The 13,859-nt window shown below is 35.5% G+C and overlaps 1 protein-coding gene across 4 annotated transcripts in view; it reads right to left on the reverse strand.

The window, feature by feature from the left end:
* Positions 1 to 6,307: 6,307 nt before the first annotated feature.
* The window catches only part of FMN1 (formin 1), a 189,882-nt gene continuing 182,330 nt past the window's right edge, over positions 6,308 to 13,859 (reverse strand). For all 4 annotated transcript variants that reach the window (XM_071744341.1, XM_071744339.1, XM_071744340.1 and 1 more), the window contains 2 exons: positions 10,016 to 10,100; positions 6,308 to 8,549 (listed from right to left, as the gene is read on the reverse strand). In XM_071744341.1, coding sequence (XP_071600442.1) covers positions 8,505 to 8,549; positions 10,016 to 10,100 — 130 coding nt within the window. In that variant the 3' untranslated portion in view covers positions 6,308 to 8,504. The remainder of the gene's footprint in view (positions 8,550 to 10,015; positions 10,101 to 13,859) is intronic.

The following is a 13,859-nucleotide window of genomic DNA, read 5'->3' on the forward strand; positions in this document are numbered from 1 at the left end:
TGTAGCCATTCTGTGATTCTATGAAAATATAGATAAAACTAGAATGTAACTTGTACAGTTTCCCTCTTAAATAATGGAGTCCAAATATTATTGTAGGAAGATATGACTGACACATACCTTCAAAAAACTTTTAGTGCTGTTTTGTGGCCAGTATGCTCCGAGTTACTGAAAAGCATTGAAAAGCTTTTCACTATGACATATTTGGAAATGTGACAAGGTGGCAATAGTGGCAGGAGAACAAAAGGAAATCCACATCCCCAGATGTGTGTGTGAATTGGTTCAGACGCAACCCTTCCTGCAACATCTATGAAAAAAACTTCCAAGAAATTTACATTAGTAAAGTACATATTTGAATTCTTTGCAGTTCCCCAAAACAATGCTTGTCTTTTTTAACCAGCACAGCTGAATGTGAAATATTAACTGGATCACTAAAGCAGTGGAAATAAAAAAAACATTATTTAGACGGAATTATTCACACAGAAACCTCAAGAATCTCAACATTATATTTTGTATCCAAAAATTCAATTGATAAAATGAACAAAAATACTGAGGAGGAAACTATAGTATTTTATTTACAGTAAATGGTTCCTTATTAATTTAGTTTAAAAAAAATACTCCATTCCACTACAATAACTTTTACAAAGTTAGTCATGTGCACATCTTGTTTTTTTTTTTAAATTAAGCTTTCAGATACATACTAGAAACACACACATACACACACACCTGAAGGGGAAGCACCTGAATCTGTTTAGCTTACATATTTAGACAAGAAGTACCAAAAGGAGTTTGATTCCTGGAAACAAAAACTTAAAACATACTTATATTACACTATTTTTGCTGTACATTTTGTGGGATGAAAAATGCAAAAGTTGAACTCAATTCAAATGACAGCAAAACGACTGCTGGGTGTATGTGTGAATATTCAAGCAGAACTATTAAAGCAAATCCTTTATGGACATGAGAGACTTAAACCCTCTTATGCCTGTGAAACTTGTAGGTACACAGAGAATACTCAGAGCATTGCAAGAGGATTTGCCATTTTGCTACATGTTCAAAGAGATGTTAAACACCCCAAGCAGTCTGTATTTTGACAGTTTTTGAGTTAATGGAAAGCAGAGTACCAACAAGAAGAACATTCACCAGTGCAACTATTCAACTCAAAATGATTGGAAAGGAAAACTAAAAAAAAAATCAAAATAAATTTACAAAATAACTAGATGAAAGTTGAAAATATACTATAATCCTACTAAAAACACTTTTCAAAGGCCACCTCTGATTCCTCCCAAAACTATTTCTTCATTCTTGCATTCTGTCACTTCTGACTATGGTGAACCTTTTAGCTTGTAACAGAGAGTAGCGTCTGAGTACAATGACAGGGAAACCTTTTCTTCTTAAGGCTGATATGCCCCCCAAAACCAAAGTGTCATTATAATAAATGTGTATAAAAATAATTCTGATTGTCCTGGAAAACATATTGCCATTCATCAGCTGGGCATTCACTTCTTTGCTGAGAGCTCCTACAAGAAACTGCTTTTACAAGCCCTGTAAAAAGTCCTTATCCAACCCCATCTGACACAGAGGGGGAGTTTTGCTCTGCAACAGATATCATTGACATTTCAAAACCAGTGCAACACGACAAAACCACATTTCATTTGACATTCATTTTCTGAACTTGACAGCTGAAAAATCAGTTACATTTCCCTGTCAAGTCTCTCCCTTTCCTGAGCTATGTGCAGAGGAAACTGTTCAGGCTACGTTAGTTACAAGTGGACTTGCAGAGCAGGAACACAGGATTTTACTTGACTAGCACTCACATCCCCAGAGAAATAAGTCCAAGACAAGCTGGCTTGATCATCTGATAAAATATCATCATTTAATACAAACAAATAAACAAAACCAAACACTCCAACAGAAGTTACATGAATACGGACTTCTTCAAATGAAATCCCCTAGAAAGAAATAGTGAGTTGTGTATTGTTTCAGTGGCTATTTTTTTTCTTTTTTAGCAACAGTTTCATTTTAAGTATGTTACTGAGTCTCTTTACTTGGCCCCCGGATAAGTGATGGAAAATATGTATAAAATGTAATGCCAAAACACTCAGCTACATCGTCCATATCAGACATACTTCTGGTCTGGAATCAAGCAAAAGTCAATTATATAATTAAGTGCCCAAGTACTGCCTCCTCCTCCTCAGAGAAACCAACAGGCTTTCTTCACATACAGTGACAGGTAACATAAATTACATGCAAACACTGTATTGATTGTCTAACCCTTTGAAATGGAGTTGTGTTCAACTTAGGTGAATTCCAAAGGTTCAGCTTGTGCACAGTAAAGCCACCTAAACCTTGATTGCGGTTTGGAAGTGAACTGCTCTGTCCTTAACCAAAAATTGAGTTTTTCTTGGACCTCTAGCAACCAGTTTAGTAGGTAGGTGACTTTACTTTTAGAAAGAGAGTGGGGAATGCTTTAAGTGCAGAGGAAAACTGGTGATAGGGGAGGAGTTCCTCATGGGGATGAAATTCATAGCTGAAGCTTCTAATTTCTTTACAGATGTTCTAAAACACACTGGTCTGCAACAAAAAATGGAAAACTGTATAAAATGAATAATAATAATTTAAAAAGGATTGTTTTCATGTGGAGTGAAAATAAATGTTTTATTCATTCATCTTCCTATCAGATATAAAAGAAGTCTGGAATAGAATTGTTCCATTTTCATTCATTAAAAAATGGTATCTTTCGCCCTAAAATCTAGAAGATACTCACATCACAAAAACTCAATGAAATTAAGAGAAAAAAATGAGAATAAGAACATGGCTTTTATCCAGTTTATAGTTACTAGCTGCTAATGGCAATATATTCCTTAAACTACTTTAAGAAATAAGCATCAGGTGTTATACAATGTATGTGTTCATTTGCTGACTATTGATGCTCTAAGCAGTAGGAAATAGTGTTATATTCTTTAATCTCTACACAGTTTCTTAAGTTTCTCTAAGATACTGCCTGTGGATAGTTGCTCAGGAGGAACAACTGTCCAACTATAATGCAATATATTTACAGCATGCCAAATAAGAAAGAAAAAAACACTGAACTACAAGTTTGGTGCCTCTGGGAGAAATCAGAGAGAAAATGTACCACATAAAGTTTTCAAGTGCATAATTCACAGACTCACAAAAATTTTCTTGAAGATTCAAAAAAAAAGATTAAAAAAACACTATCAAAAAGCAAACAGGTATTCCAGCTCCTCTTTCTGAAGTTACTTGAGCTTAACCTATAAGGATGCTGTGTGTCAGAGTCAATATAACACATGAATCTGACTGTGCCAGTCCTCCTTAGGACTTTGAGCTTATCACTGAGCATATAAACTTTACAGTTTAATGGGTATCACAAAAAAACACCCCACTTGCCATCTTTAGGATTATTTTGTGCCTCAGTTAATTGTAATTGCAGTGAAGACACCAACCAGAGAAACTAAATCCGTGTCCCATACAAGGACAGTTCAAGATAATTTTTGTAAGAGGATTCTAAAAGATTTTTTTCAGTTCCATTGCCCCAGAATGTCCTCTACAGGTATTTCGCAGTGTGTGGGCCACAGGAATACTTACATAAATAAAAATACTTGCATATATAAGCACTTACACTATAAAAACCTTCAAAAAAGCTTCATACTCACTCAATATTAGGTTATTGAAGATGAAATTGAAGTGACGAAACATAAATTGAAATTAACCAACATCTAATGAAAACAAAAATTACTGCCTTTAATTTATGCCACGATGATATCTGGCAAAAACAAACGACAAGAAATGCAATGCTGTTCCACAGTATGGGAAATGCTACTTGGCAATGTCCTCCAAGGAAGGTCAAGCCTTACCCATGCAGCATTTTTACTTCATTGCTTCTTATAACAAATGTTCTCTTGTAGCCAGTGCTTACGTTTTACAAAGAGGCCCTAATTTAAAAGCTTGAATTCTATGAGGTATCAAATAAAAATAATTTAAAGCCAGTTGCAGCTTGCCAAGTTTACTGAAAATACCACAGCATTTAGGTGTAGCACATTTTTAACAAGTGGAAAAAGCTAACATCCATTTTAGAAATGTTCTTAAGAATATTGTTTCGACTGAAAAAATCTTAAAAACAAACAAAGAAACAAACCAAAACAAGAAAGAAAAGTTCGTGCAGACATTTTGAAAAAACTTGCAAACCCAAGTATTTTGAAGAGTTCTACCAGTTTTGCATGAACAACTTGTGAAATTTAGACCTCTAAAACAATTGCATAAAAGAGTAATGGTTCAAACCCTATTGAGCAGTGAAGATATTTGTTATGATATTAATGTGTCATATCCAATAATTTACTTAGAGGAGAGAGTTTTATTTAAATTTTGAATCATATTATCTGCACCCGAGGTAAACTCCCTTGCAAATGTTCAAACCTTGGAAAAATACTAGGGAACCAGGGTTCCTGTGATTCTGGGGTTTCACGTTACACAATCCAAAAATGCCAGTTTTCTCAGACCTAGCTTGAGAATCTCTAAACCAGTATTGAAATCCACAGTGTTTAAATTTTCAGCCTTGCAAATACCACAAGATGAATCAGACAGCTACTAATTCATAATCTGAAATTCAAACCTTTGTAATTTGACAATAGTTTCCTGCATTATGTTGTTCTACATCACCTTTTTTTGTGATATTTAAAATTTAAAGTCACAAAAAATTATTAGGTATTTTAATTTTTATATTGATTTATTTATATTTTAATTTGCTGATTCAAGGAACCATTAAAGCACTAGTATTATCTTCAAAAGAAGAATGGCAAAGAGCAATCTCCAGACTGTGAATCCTGAAATTCACTAACTAGCATTAATAACTCCTAAAGGGGGAGAGAGGGAGGAGAGGGAAAGGGAAGGGGAAGGGGAAAGGGAAAGGATAATAGTATTATTAAATAGGTAAATAGTCTTCCACTACAACCACTTCAGATGTTCATTTTTCTCTCTGTTTTCTGAATTTTCCATCTATTCTCATTTTCTGTATTTACAGAAACTGAGGATCACACGATTTCTGGTTTATTGCAAAAATTTTCTAAGTTAAATACAAAAGTATTAATATAAAATCTACACATTTAGAACCCTACAATAAAGTATCTGGTAATAGACTTACATAGATAAGTCATGGCAAAACATCTGGGTGGTTTTCATAGATTAATAAAAACATAACAAAAATATAATGTATATTGTCAAAATATCTCAAAGATGCTAAGAGGAGAGGTCTTTCATTTTAAAATCACTAAATGGTGATGTTGTAAATAAGGTAAAGAGCAAGTAACAAATTATTAATATTTACTCATCTAAACCAAATTACTCCAAATAATTCAATTTGTAAATCAGTAATGTTTGTGATTATCTTGGGTAATAAGCACCTAAAATATGAGTAATACGGGTTTTAGTAGTGCTCTGCTTTGCAGACTTTGAGAAGCTTGGCAGTAATTGAAGAGCAGAAAACAAAACAAAATAGAAAAAAACCCTCTTAAGCCACATCTACTTGTGGTCACAAAAGTGACTTCAGTGTTGTGTAGAGGTATTTTAAATTACATAGTTGGGAAAACTGTAACTGGCTGGCTATTGCTGCTTGGCTTCACTTAGTCTGCTCCTTACTTTTACTCCCTTGACATTAATGCAGATACATACCAAGACACTCGTGTACCATCCCATCTTTTTCTTTTCTCCTGTTCTTTTATCCCCCCCAGACTAGCAAGCTGAGGGTAAAGTCAGGCACCAAACTAAATGCAAGCCTACAATATAACTTTTTGGTGACACTTGGTGACCCCAGGATGAATGCTGGTTGATGCCCACCTGATATGTCTGTAGTGTCTAAATATTTCATAATTAAACAGCTTACATAGATATAGAACATCTGATAATAGTTCTTCTCATACAACTCTTCAGGTCAGCAGGTGACCATCATCACTTCCAGCACTGTCTGAAACCACTTTTAGGTGGCACTGGGGGTCTGAGTGTGATGTTGAGCTGACAAATTCCATCCAAGAGTCTTAATGACTTGATTAAGAATCAAACAGCCTGACTCAATTAGGTTTTTTTTACTTAAAAATATCTTCACTAGTAGTAGAGGATTTAAGCAATGGGGAAGCTGGAATCATGATCTCTTTAGAGGAAAACCTTTGCAGTAAAAGATGAGGAAGAAACAGTGTTTCTGTGCTGTGTAACTTTTGAATCTTCAAAAGAAATAGCTTAAATTCTCAAAACTGTGGCAAATTAACAATCTGAAAAAAGAATTATAAATCTGATCAAGGTATACTTTACGTCAATAACTTTAATTTTAATCCCTTTTTATATACATTTTTCAACATTTCAAAATTAAAAGTCAATTTGAACTGAAAAATTAAACTTCACATTTAGAAATTTTTAAACAGGATATTTCAATAACTTAAAAGCTTTTTTCTGTAACATATTTCTGATGAGAATTTTCAAGAGCAATCCTTTTCACAAACAGTGCTACCCTTGATGATTAACACTTCAAATAAAACATTTCTCTGAGAAATTCCTGATCGAGTCAAATGGCAATATACATGATATTCACCATAGATAGAAAACCATATCAAAACTCAACACCTGTTTGCTTAAACAGTCATGAGAATTGCCTTGCTTGCTGTTGTTCTTTGGCTTTTATAAGCATTATTGCTCTTGTTGTTTATCACTAATAACATTGGAAATCAATGTAATTTATCATTTGGTGGAAGACAAAAAAACTTCTATCTTTGGAATTTATTTCCCTGCAATGGGAATAGTCAAACTATAAATCAGATTATTTTGCTGGTATATTACTGACTGTATTCATAAAATTATGCTTACACATCTTGTATTCTTGCAGCAGCTAGAAACTCCAAAACATAAAGGGAATCTTGACTCTTTGTTTTTATTTATGCAGGAATGAGAAAGGTATTCATTTAAGAAACCTGCAATATATGAAATCTTCAAGGTACTTAATGAATGGAGATCTCCTGGGCATGACTTTGCCTTAGGTTTCATCACAGTTTCTCTGTCCAATTGCTTTACAGGTAATCCATGTCTGTCTCACGTATATTTCTTCCAGCTTCTAAACAAAGAACTAACCCCCTATTACCTTTTTGTACTTTTTTTCTTCACCTTATTTCTCTTTGTTACAAACTTCAGAAACCATTATTATTTTCTCCCTTATGGACAGCAAGCAGAAGTGTGTTTTCCCCAGCTTACTGTCCCTATTTATAGGCCATGACCTACTTGAATTTAAAAATTGCTTCTCTGTTTTACATTAAAATAAATTCTGCTTCTAGGTCTCTCCTTCTAAGAATCCAAATCTTTAAAATACCATAGGAATCTTCAAGAACAGTTAATTTTCTGCAGGGTTTTTTTTCAGGCTTTGGTACTTTACCAGCAATGGTTATTGCATTAGAGGATAGTGAGACACTATTATTTCTTTCTCAAGTTTTACTTAGAATTATTTTTTTTTCACATACATATACATAAATATATATATGTATGTATGATGGATGCATTCTTCATAGAAATATAGAGGGACAAGGCAGGCTGCATAATGTATTTTAGAGTGAGATTTTCACTCTTTAAAGAAAGCTTTCAACAGAATTGAAAGCCAGAGATTTAATGGCAAATGTGTAAATTCATGGAGATATATTGTTGCATTTTAGTTCAATGAATGACTAATACCACTTAATGGAACTGATATTTTAGATATATACTGGAATAAAAATATACATTTTTGTAATTTTTCTTTTGAAGCTCAAAATTTAGGAAATGTTAGATTAAAACCATAAAAATAATGAATCAGTTATGCCATCAGTCATAAAACTAAAGATTTTGAAGCTAATCCTTTTCATGTGCAAAATATTGTTTCAATTTCAATGTATGGCATAAGCTGAAGCTTCTATAAAAATATTTATAGTAAAATACAGCACAAATCTATAATTACATTTAATCAGTTTTAGAAAGACACATCCAATAATTAGACATGGCAAAATTACTTAGAATCAGTCAATTTCAGCTCTGTTACTGATGAAGTAACAAAAAGCATGATGGAAGAGTCTTCTGTGAGCTGAAGGGCATATATGCTCTCATCTACACAAAGCCCTGTAAATAACCTACAGGTTGTTAGTCAGCACTTAACTCAGCATCCAAAACACTTGTTTTAGCTCTTCCCTATTAATATATTATTCACAGAGTACTTTAAATAACCATTAACAACCAGATGCATTTTAAGGAATGTAAGGAAGAGTTACAGAAAATAATTTTATCTTCTCCCATAAAAACCTCTTTAGAATTCCCTCCACTGAATGTACAACCTCCTCTGAAAGAACTGAAACGTCTCTAGTGGATTGTCTTGGAGCAGATCAGCAAAGCACAATTCAGTGTCTAACACAAGGTGCTCCTTGGGGCATGGGTGTAGGAAAGTATCATGCAAGGTATGAAGTCACCATATCATTTTTGTCTTCCTTTTCTCAGTTGGCAGTCACGTTGGCTTCCTTCTGACGCAGTCTTTCTTTCTGTTAAATCAAAAGGAAGAGTTTTATTATAATTCTGATCTATAATTTTCCATCTCCCCTCAAGATGGCATAACCATTTGGACTAGAAGACCACGAAGTACTAAAAAAGTCACATTAAATTAGCTTTCTGTAGTTAAAAAAAAAAATCAACACCTGGAGCATTCAAGGAAGGCTCAGAATGACTTCATTACTCAGTGTAGAAAAACTGAGCTTGCTTTAGCTAAACACGTCAAATCCTATGTACCTTTAAAAATATGCAGCTCTTTGAAGACTCACACAGCTAGAGAAAACCAAATATATTTCTAATTCATGTGACTCTAAGACCTCCTCCTGTCTGGAGTGGTTTCTACTGAAATAAAAGCTCTTATTTAGCATTACCTAGATTATGCTGTTTAATGACCTCTCCCCTAAGCAAGTGCAGTCATTCAGATCTCTGATGCTTGTCCTGCAACTGATAAGCCCTGCTGGGAATGGAAATACTCCACTGATTCCTTCAAGTACATTTCATTCCCTTAGCCTCTTGCTTCCTACAGTTTGAGAAATGCTAATCTAACCTATGTGCCTTGCCCACAAATTATTACTCCTCATTTTGTGTCATAGCAAAAAAACTGAGAAACAGCAAGGAACAAAATGGGGATTTAGTCCCTTCTGCTATTATTCAACACAGCAAACAAGATTTTGTAAGTTTCTGGAAAAAAAAAGACACTCAGGACAAATATATGCAATGAGCCTCCATGCACGACAGAGCATGGAAGAAAACAGAAGGGGCTTCAGTGGAAGGCAGGTAAGAAACCAAAGCTGCTGTCATATTTTCATAGAATCATAGAATTGGCTGGATTGGAAGGGACCTCAGAGATCATCAAGTCCAACCCTTGATCCACTACTGCTGCAGTTACCAGACCATGGCACTGAGTGCCACATCCAGTCTCTTTTTAAATATCTCCAGGGATGGAGAATCCACTACTTCCCTGGGCAGCCCATTCCAATGCTTGATCACCCTCTCAGTAAAGAAATTCTTTCTAATGTCCAACCTAAACCTCCCCTGGCACAACTTGAGACCGTGCCCTCTTGTCTTGCTGAGGGCTGCCTGGGAAAAGAGCCCAACCCCCCCCTGGCTACACCCTCCTTTCAGGGAGTTGTAGAGAGTGATGAGGTCTCCTCTGAGCCTCCTCTTCTCCAGGCTGAACAGCCCCAGCTCCCTCAGCCTCTCCTCATAGGATCTCCTTTTGTTATCTCAAATACCAGAGTCATGCTTAGGCACAACTAAAGTAAATTTCAAACTGAACTGTTGGACTACCATAGGGCATAAGCTTAAAAATTTCTCCTTGGGAAGAAAATCACTCTGCTATGTGCACACTAACCATACTAAGTCACCCTTTAACAGAGCAGAACCTCATCAGCATTCTCAGGGACAAGACCAGTATCACAAACCCCTTCAGAATGCCACACTGACAAACACATCGTACCAGGCTAGCTGTAGGATTGATCTTCTTCGTTTCAACTTTCTTCTCTGCAGTTAATTTGCTTACTGATTGCTGAGCCACTTTAATTCTGAAACAAAACACATAGAAAAGAACATCATTAGATGCAATACTCTGTCCGGAATATATTGTACCTCTCGAAGAACCATTACCCTAACTCTTTTTAGGTACATTAGCCCCAAATCTGCTATTACTATTCAAAGGCACTTAATAAAGTATGAAAAGGAGATCAGAGTACACTTTTAAATAGAGAAAATAAAAGGAAAAGGATTGTGGCCTGCATGGCTCACTGAAAATATCACCAGTCAAACAATCTCTATGTTCTTGCAGGGTCTGGGTTTTATGGAGTATCTGGATTTTATGAAGTATTTTTCCCACCAAAAAAGCTGCAGTGTCAAGACAAGAAGATACTCCTCTGAAAAAAACCAAAACAAAACCACAAAGCTAGCTGGCTCAATCTGTTGTATATATAGAATATACTATTTTAGTAGGCCACTTGCCAGGCTACACATTATATTTCCTCTGAAAGCCTTGAAATCAAAGCATCTGCCAGTTTTTCCTTAACGTTTCCCTGTTGCTTTACAGGGAATTGTCTAAGCAGCCTCACTGATGTGGTCATATGAAGAAGAGCAAATTAGAAGGGGCTCTTGTCTAGGGGTAGCTAAACCTGTCTTGTGTGCAGCTACAGAGCATTCCACTGAAAGGACTATTGAGATAAGGGGAAAGAACACAGATATGATTCCTCAGTTTCTTGCCTTTTGCTTTTAGAGTCTTGCATAGAGAACCCTTGTTTCTGCAGGGATTTAAGAACCCAGGGAGAATTTTAATCTAGAGGAAAATAAACAGAATTTAACTTGACTCTTCTCTTACAGACAGCAGAAAGGGCAGAGGAAAGCGTGTGCTAAACAGTGATAAAAAGAAAAGAAAAATCTGGGCATTCCTAAGACAGAAGCTGCCCAGTTATCAGTGCCTTTAAAATGCTGATGCTATGAACACCTCCTTTACAATTCTATATGCATAATGCAGAGAGAAAAAGTTGCAAGTTAACTGTTACAACAAAGAGAACTTAGCAAACCAATTTGCACTAAAGCACACCAAATCAGTCTTTTACTATAAACAACACATTTCTTGGCACTCCTGAGCTAAAAAACTCTGCTTTCTTCTCCTATTGAATTTTTTCCACTGGCAGAAATAATTGCTATGGCCAGTCAAAAAGCATTTAAAATACCATGTCCAGTTCAAACCATTTTTGACACACTCAATTTTTGAGGAATTTTGGAAGAAAGGCAAAAAGGAAAGTGGATTATAGCTGCAATTACTGATGTGTACTTGCTGTAATGCTAGCAGGAAACTAGAATCTGGACAACTTCTACAAAAAATATAGAACACATTTGTATGTTCATTGTTGTGTATACCGATTTTTGGAAAGTAAAATTCCTTCTCCAAGCTATGTATTTTAGAAGCTTCTGCTGGGTAGTTACTGGCACTGTCTCACTTTCCAGTGCTTACGAACAAGAGGAAACAGTTACACCACTTTTAAGTAACTTATTTTCAACACTACTTAGCTACAATATTGATTCAAGCTGCAAGAACAACCTCAAATACACAGATATGAAATTATTATTCTGTACATTTTTAAATATACCTGAAAAACTTTTACTATTTAAGTGTTCTTCATCCATTTCTACAGATAACCAACCAGAGCAGCAAGCCAGTTTGCCATCTTTTTACAATTTTTTCGTAATCAGCAAAGTTTACTTCTTAATGGTAGATGATAGCAGCCACTGGACAGGGTGCTATTCCTTACAGTGAAAAGGTTTATGGAAAGATCTTGATGTATTTCAAATGACAGAACTCAGGCTCAGCAGAATCACAGCAGGGGATCAACTTCAAAGCTCTTCCCTATTTTGACTAGAATTTTTTTCCTATCATATTCTCTTGGTCCTAGTGTTTTCTGAATAGTTTTTGAGTGATTATAAACATTTGGACTTCAACAGAAAATTATTCCTGTGACTGATTCAGGCCTCACTCTGTGTATTTTATACCATATCCACACAATTTCCAAGAAAACTGGATTTTTAAAAATAGAATGCTAAGTTTGGAATACAGAAATAAAAATAAACCACCTCACTAGCATGCTTTGAATCACGTTATATTTGTCTCATAAAATGAAAGACTAATTATATATCACACTTTGGCTTCCTGGGTGAAGAAACTCTTGCTAAAATAAGACTGATAAGATTAGCAGGCATTATTAGAAACATAGGTGCACAGTTTAAAAGGAATGTGATTATTTGGAATTTTCTTAAAGAATATTTTACTATTTGTTTAAGATATTTTAAAAAATACTTTAAGAAAGTAGTTAGCTTAGTAATTACATTAGTGAAACACTCATGCTGTAAAGGTGCCTTATAAATAAAAATAATTCTGTTAAACATGGACAGGATACCAGACCTGGCTATTATGCTTTGAAGCATTATTCCTTAAATGAGAAAAATGGACTAGTATGAAAACTATTGAATTCAAAATCATAAAATTGGCTAATAAAAGAAGCCTAATCTTCATGTTTTTTTCCATTATTTTGCTTTCATTAAAAAAAACATGGAGAGGAACAGGTACTTTTAATTGTCTGTTAAAAGCTTTAACAGCCTTCCATCAAAACTTACAAACACACACAATATTCTTTACCTGTGTCTGGAATTGAATGAATGCACATTTGACTGAGTCTGTTATTGAAACAGATAACTAAAACCAAACAAACCACAAAATCACACATTAGAGCATTATTAGCTAGTCACTGGTTATTCTGCCAGCTAAACTTAGGTATGCCTCTAGGTTTTTTCTACCATTTTTCCTTGTGCAGAACCTTCCATAGCAGAAAGGGCCACCTAGAGAGGCAGGGAAACCATTCACACAGTACAAAAACCAGCTAAAAAGATAACAGGGACTAATAAGTTCTTAGAACCACAGAATCAGCTGGGTTGGAAAGGACCTCTGAGATCATCAAGTCCAACCCTTAATCATGTTTATTAAAAGCTTCCTTCCTGAACTCATGGAAATACCTTTTCTCCTTACAGGAAAGGACACTATGTAGCCAGGGACTAGCCAGATGTTTTCACCCCTGCTTCCCATTCAGGCTCCATGCTCTAAAGCCCCCAGTTTGGAAAACTGGGATCACTTCTGAACAAGCCAGTTGGTACTCATGTACATTCAGAATCTGCTGGTGTGTGAATCCAGGGATTAAATGGTCTGGTTTTCTCAGCCCCTCGACAATCTGGAATAATCCATTCTCTTCACTCCCCCAGCTCCTTCCATGCAGCTGGTGGGTTATGTGGATAGCTCTGGGTTATGAAACATCTTGGAATGACAATTCTGTGCCACCTGAGCTTTCCATGACTGGAAGTTTAAACTTCTCCCAGAAGACTGCGTTGGCACAGGGATTGTTGTGGAGACCAAATCCTCTGATATGGGTGGACATGAATGAGCAGGAGTAGCTACAGTCAACATCAAGTGTCCAACAGAGAGCCAAGCTGCATACCCAGCCCACATCCCTAACACAGCTGAGCAGAGATTCCCCTTGAGAAACTATGAAATATCCCCATAGCTCAAATTCTTTTCACATGTTACACGCCTTACTGCTCTCAGTCATAAAATAATCTCTGTATGCAGCCCATAAACTACTCATTAAGTAACAGCACCACTTCCTGAAAATATTGGTAGCCCATGCAATATCTCAGGCTACACTTTAGTCTAAAAATTTTGGAAGACAAATGTATATGTATTATAAATGTATATAATATATATGTGTGTATATATATGTATATAAATG

Source organism: Heliangelus exortis, chromosome 5 (genome assembly GCF_036169615.1).
Source record: "Heliangelus exortis chromosome 5, bHelExo1.hap1, whole genome shotgun sequence".
Taxonomy (NCBI): Eukaryota; Metazoa; Chordata; class Aves; order Apodiformes; family Trochilidae; genus Heliangelus; species Heliangelus exortis.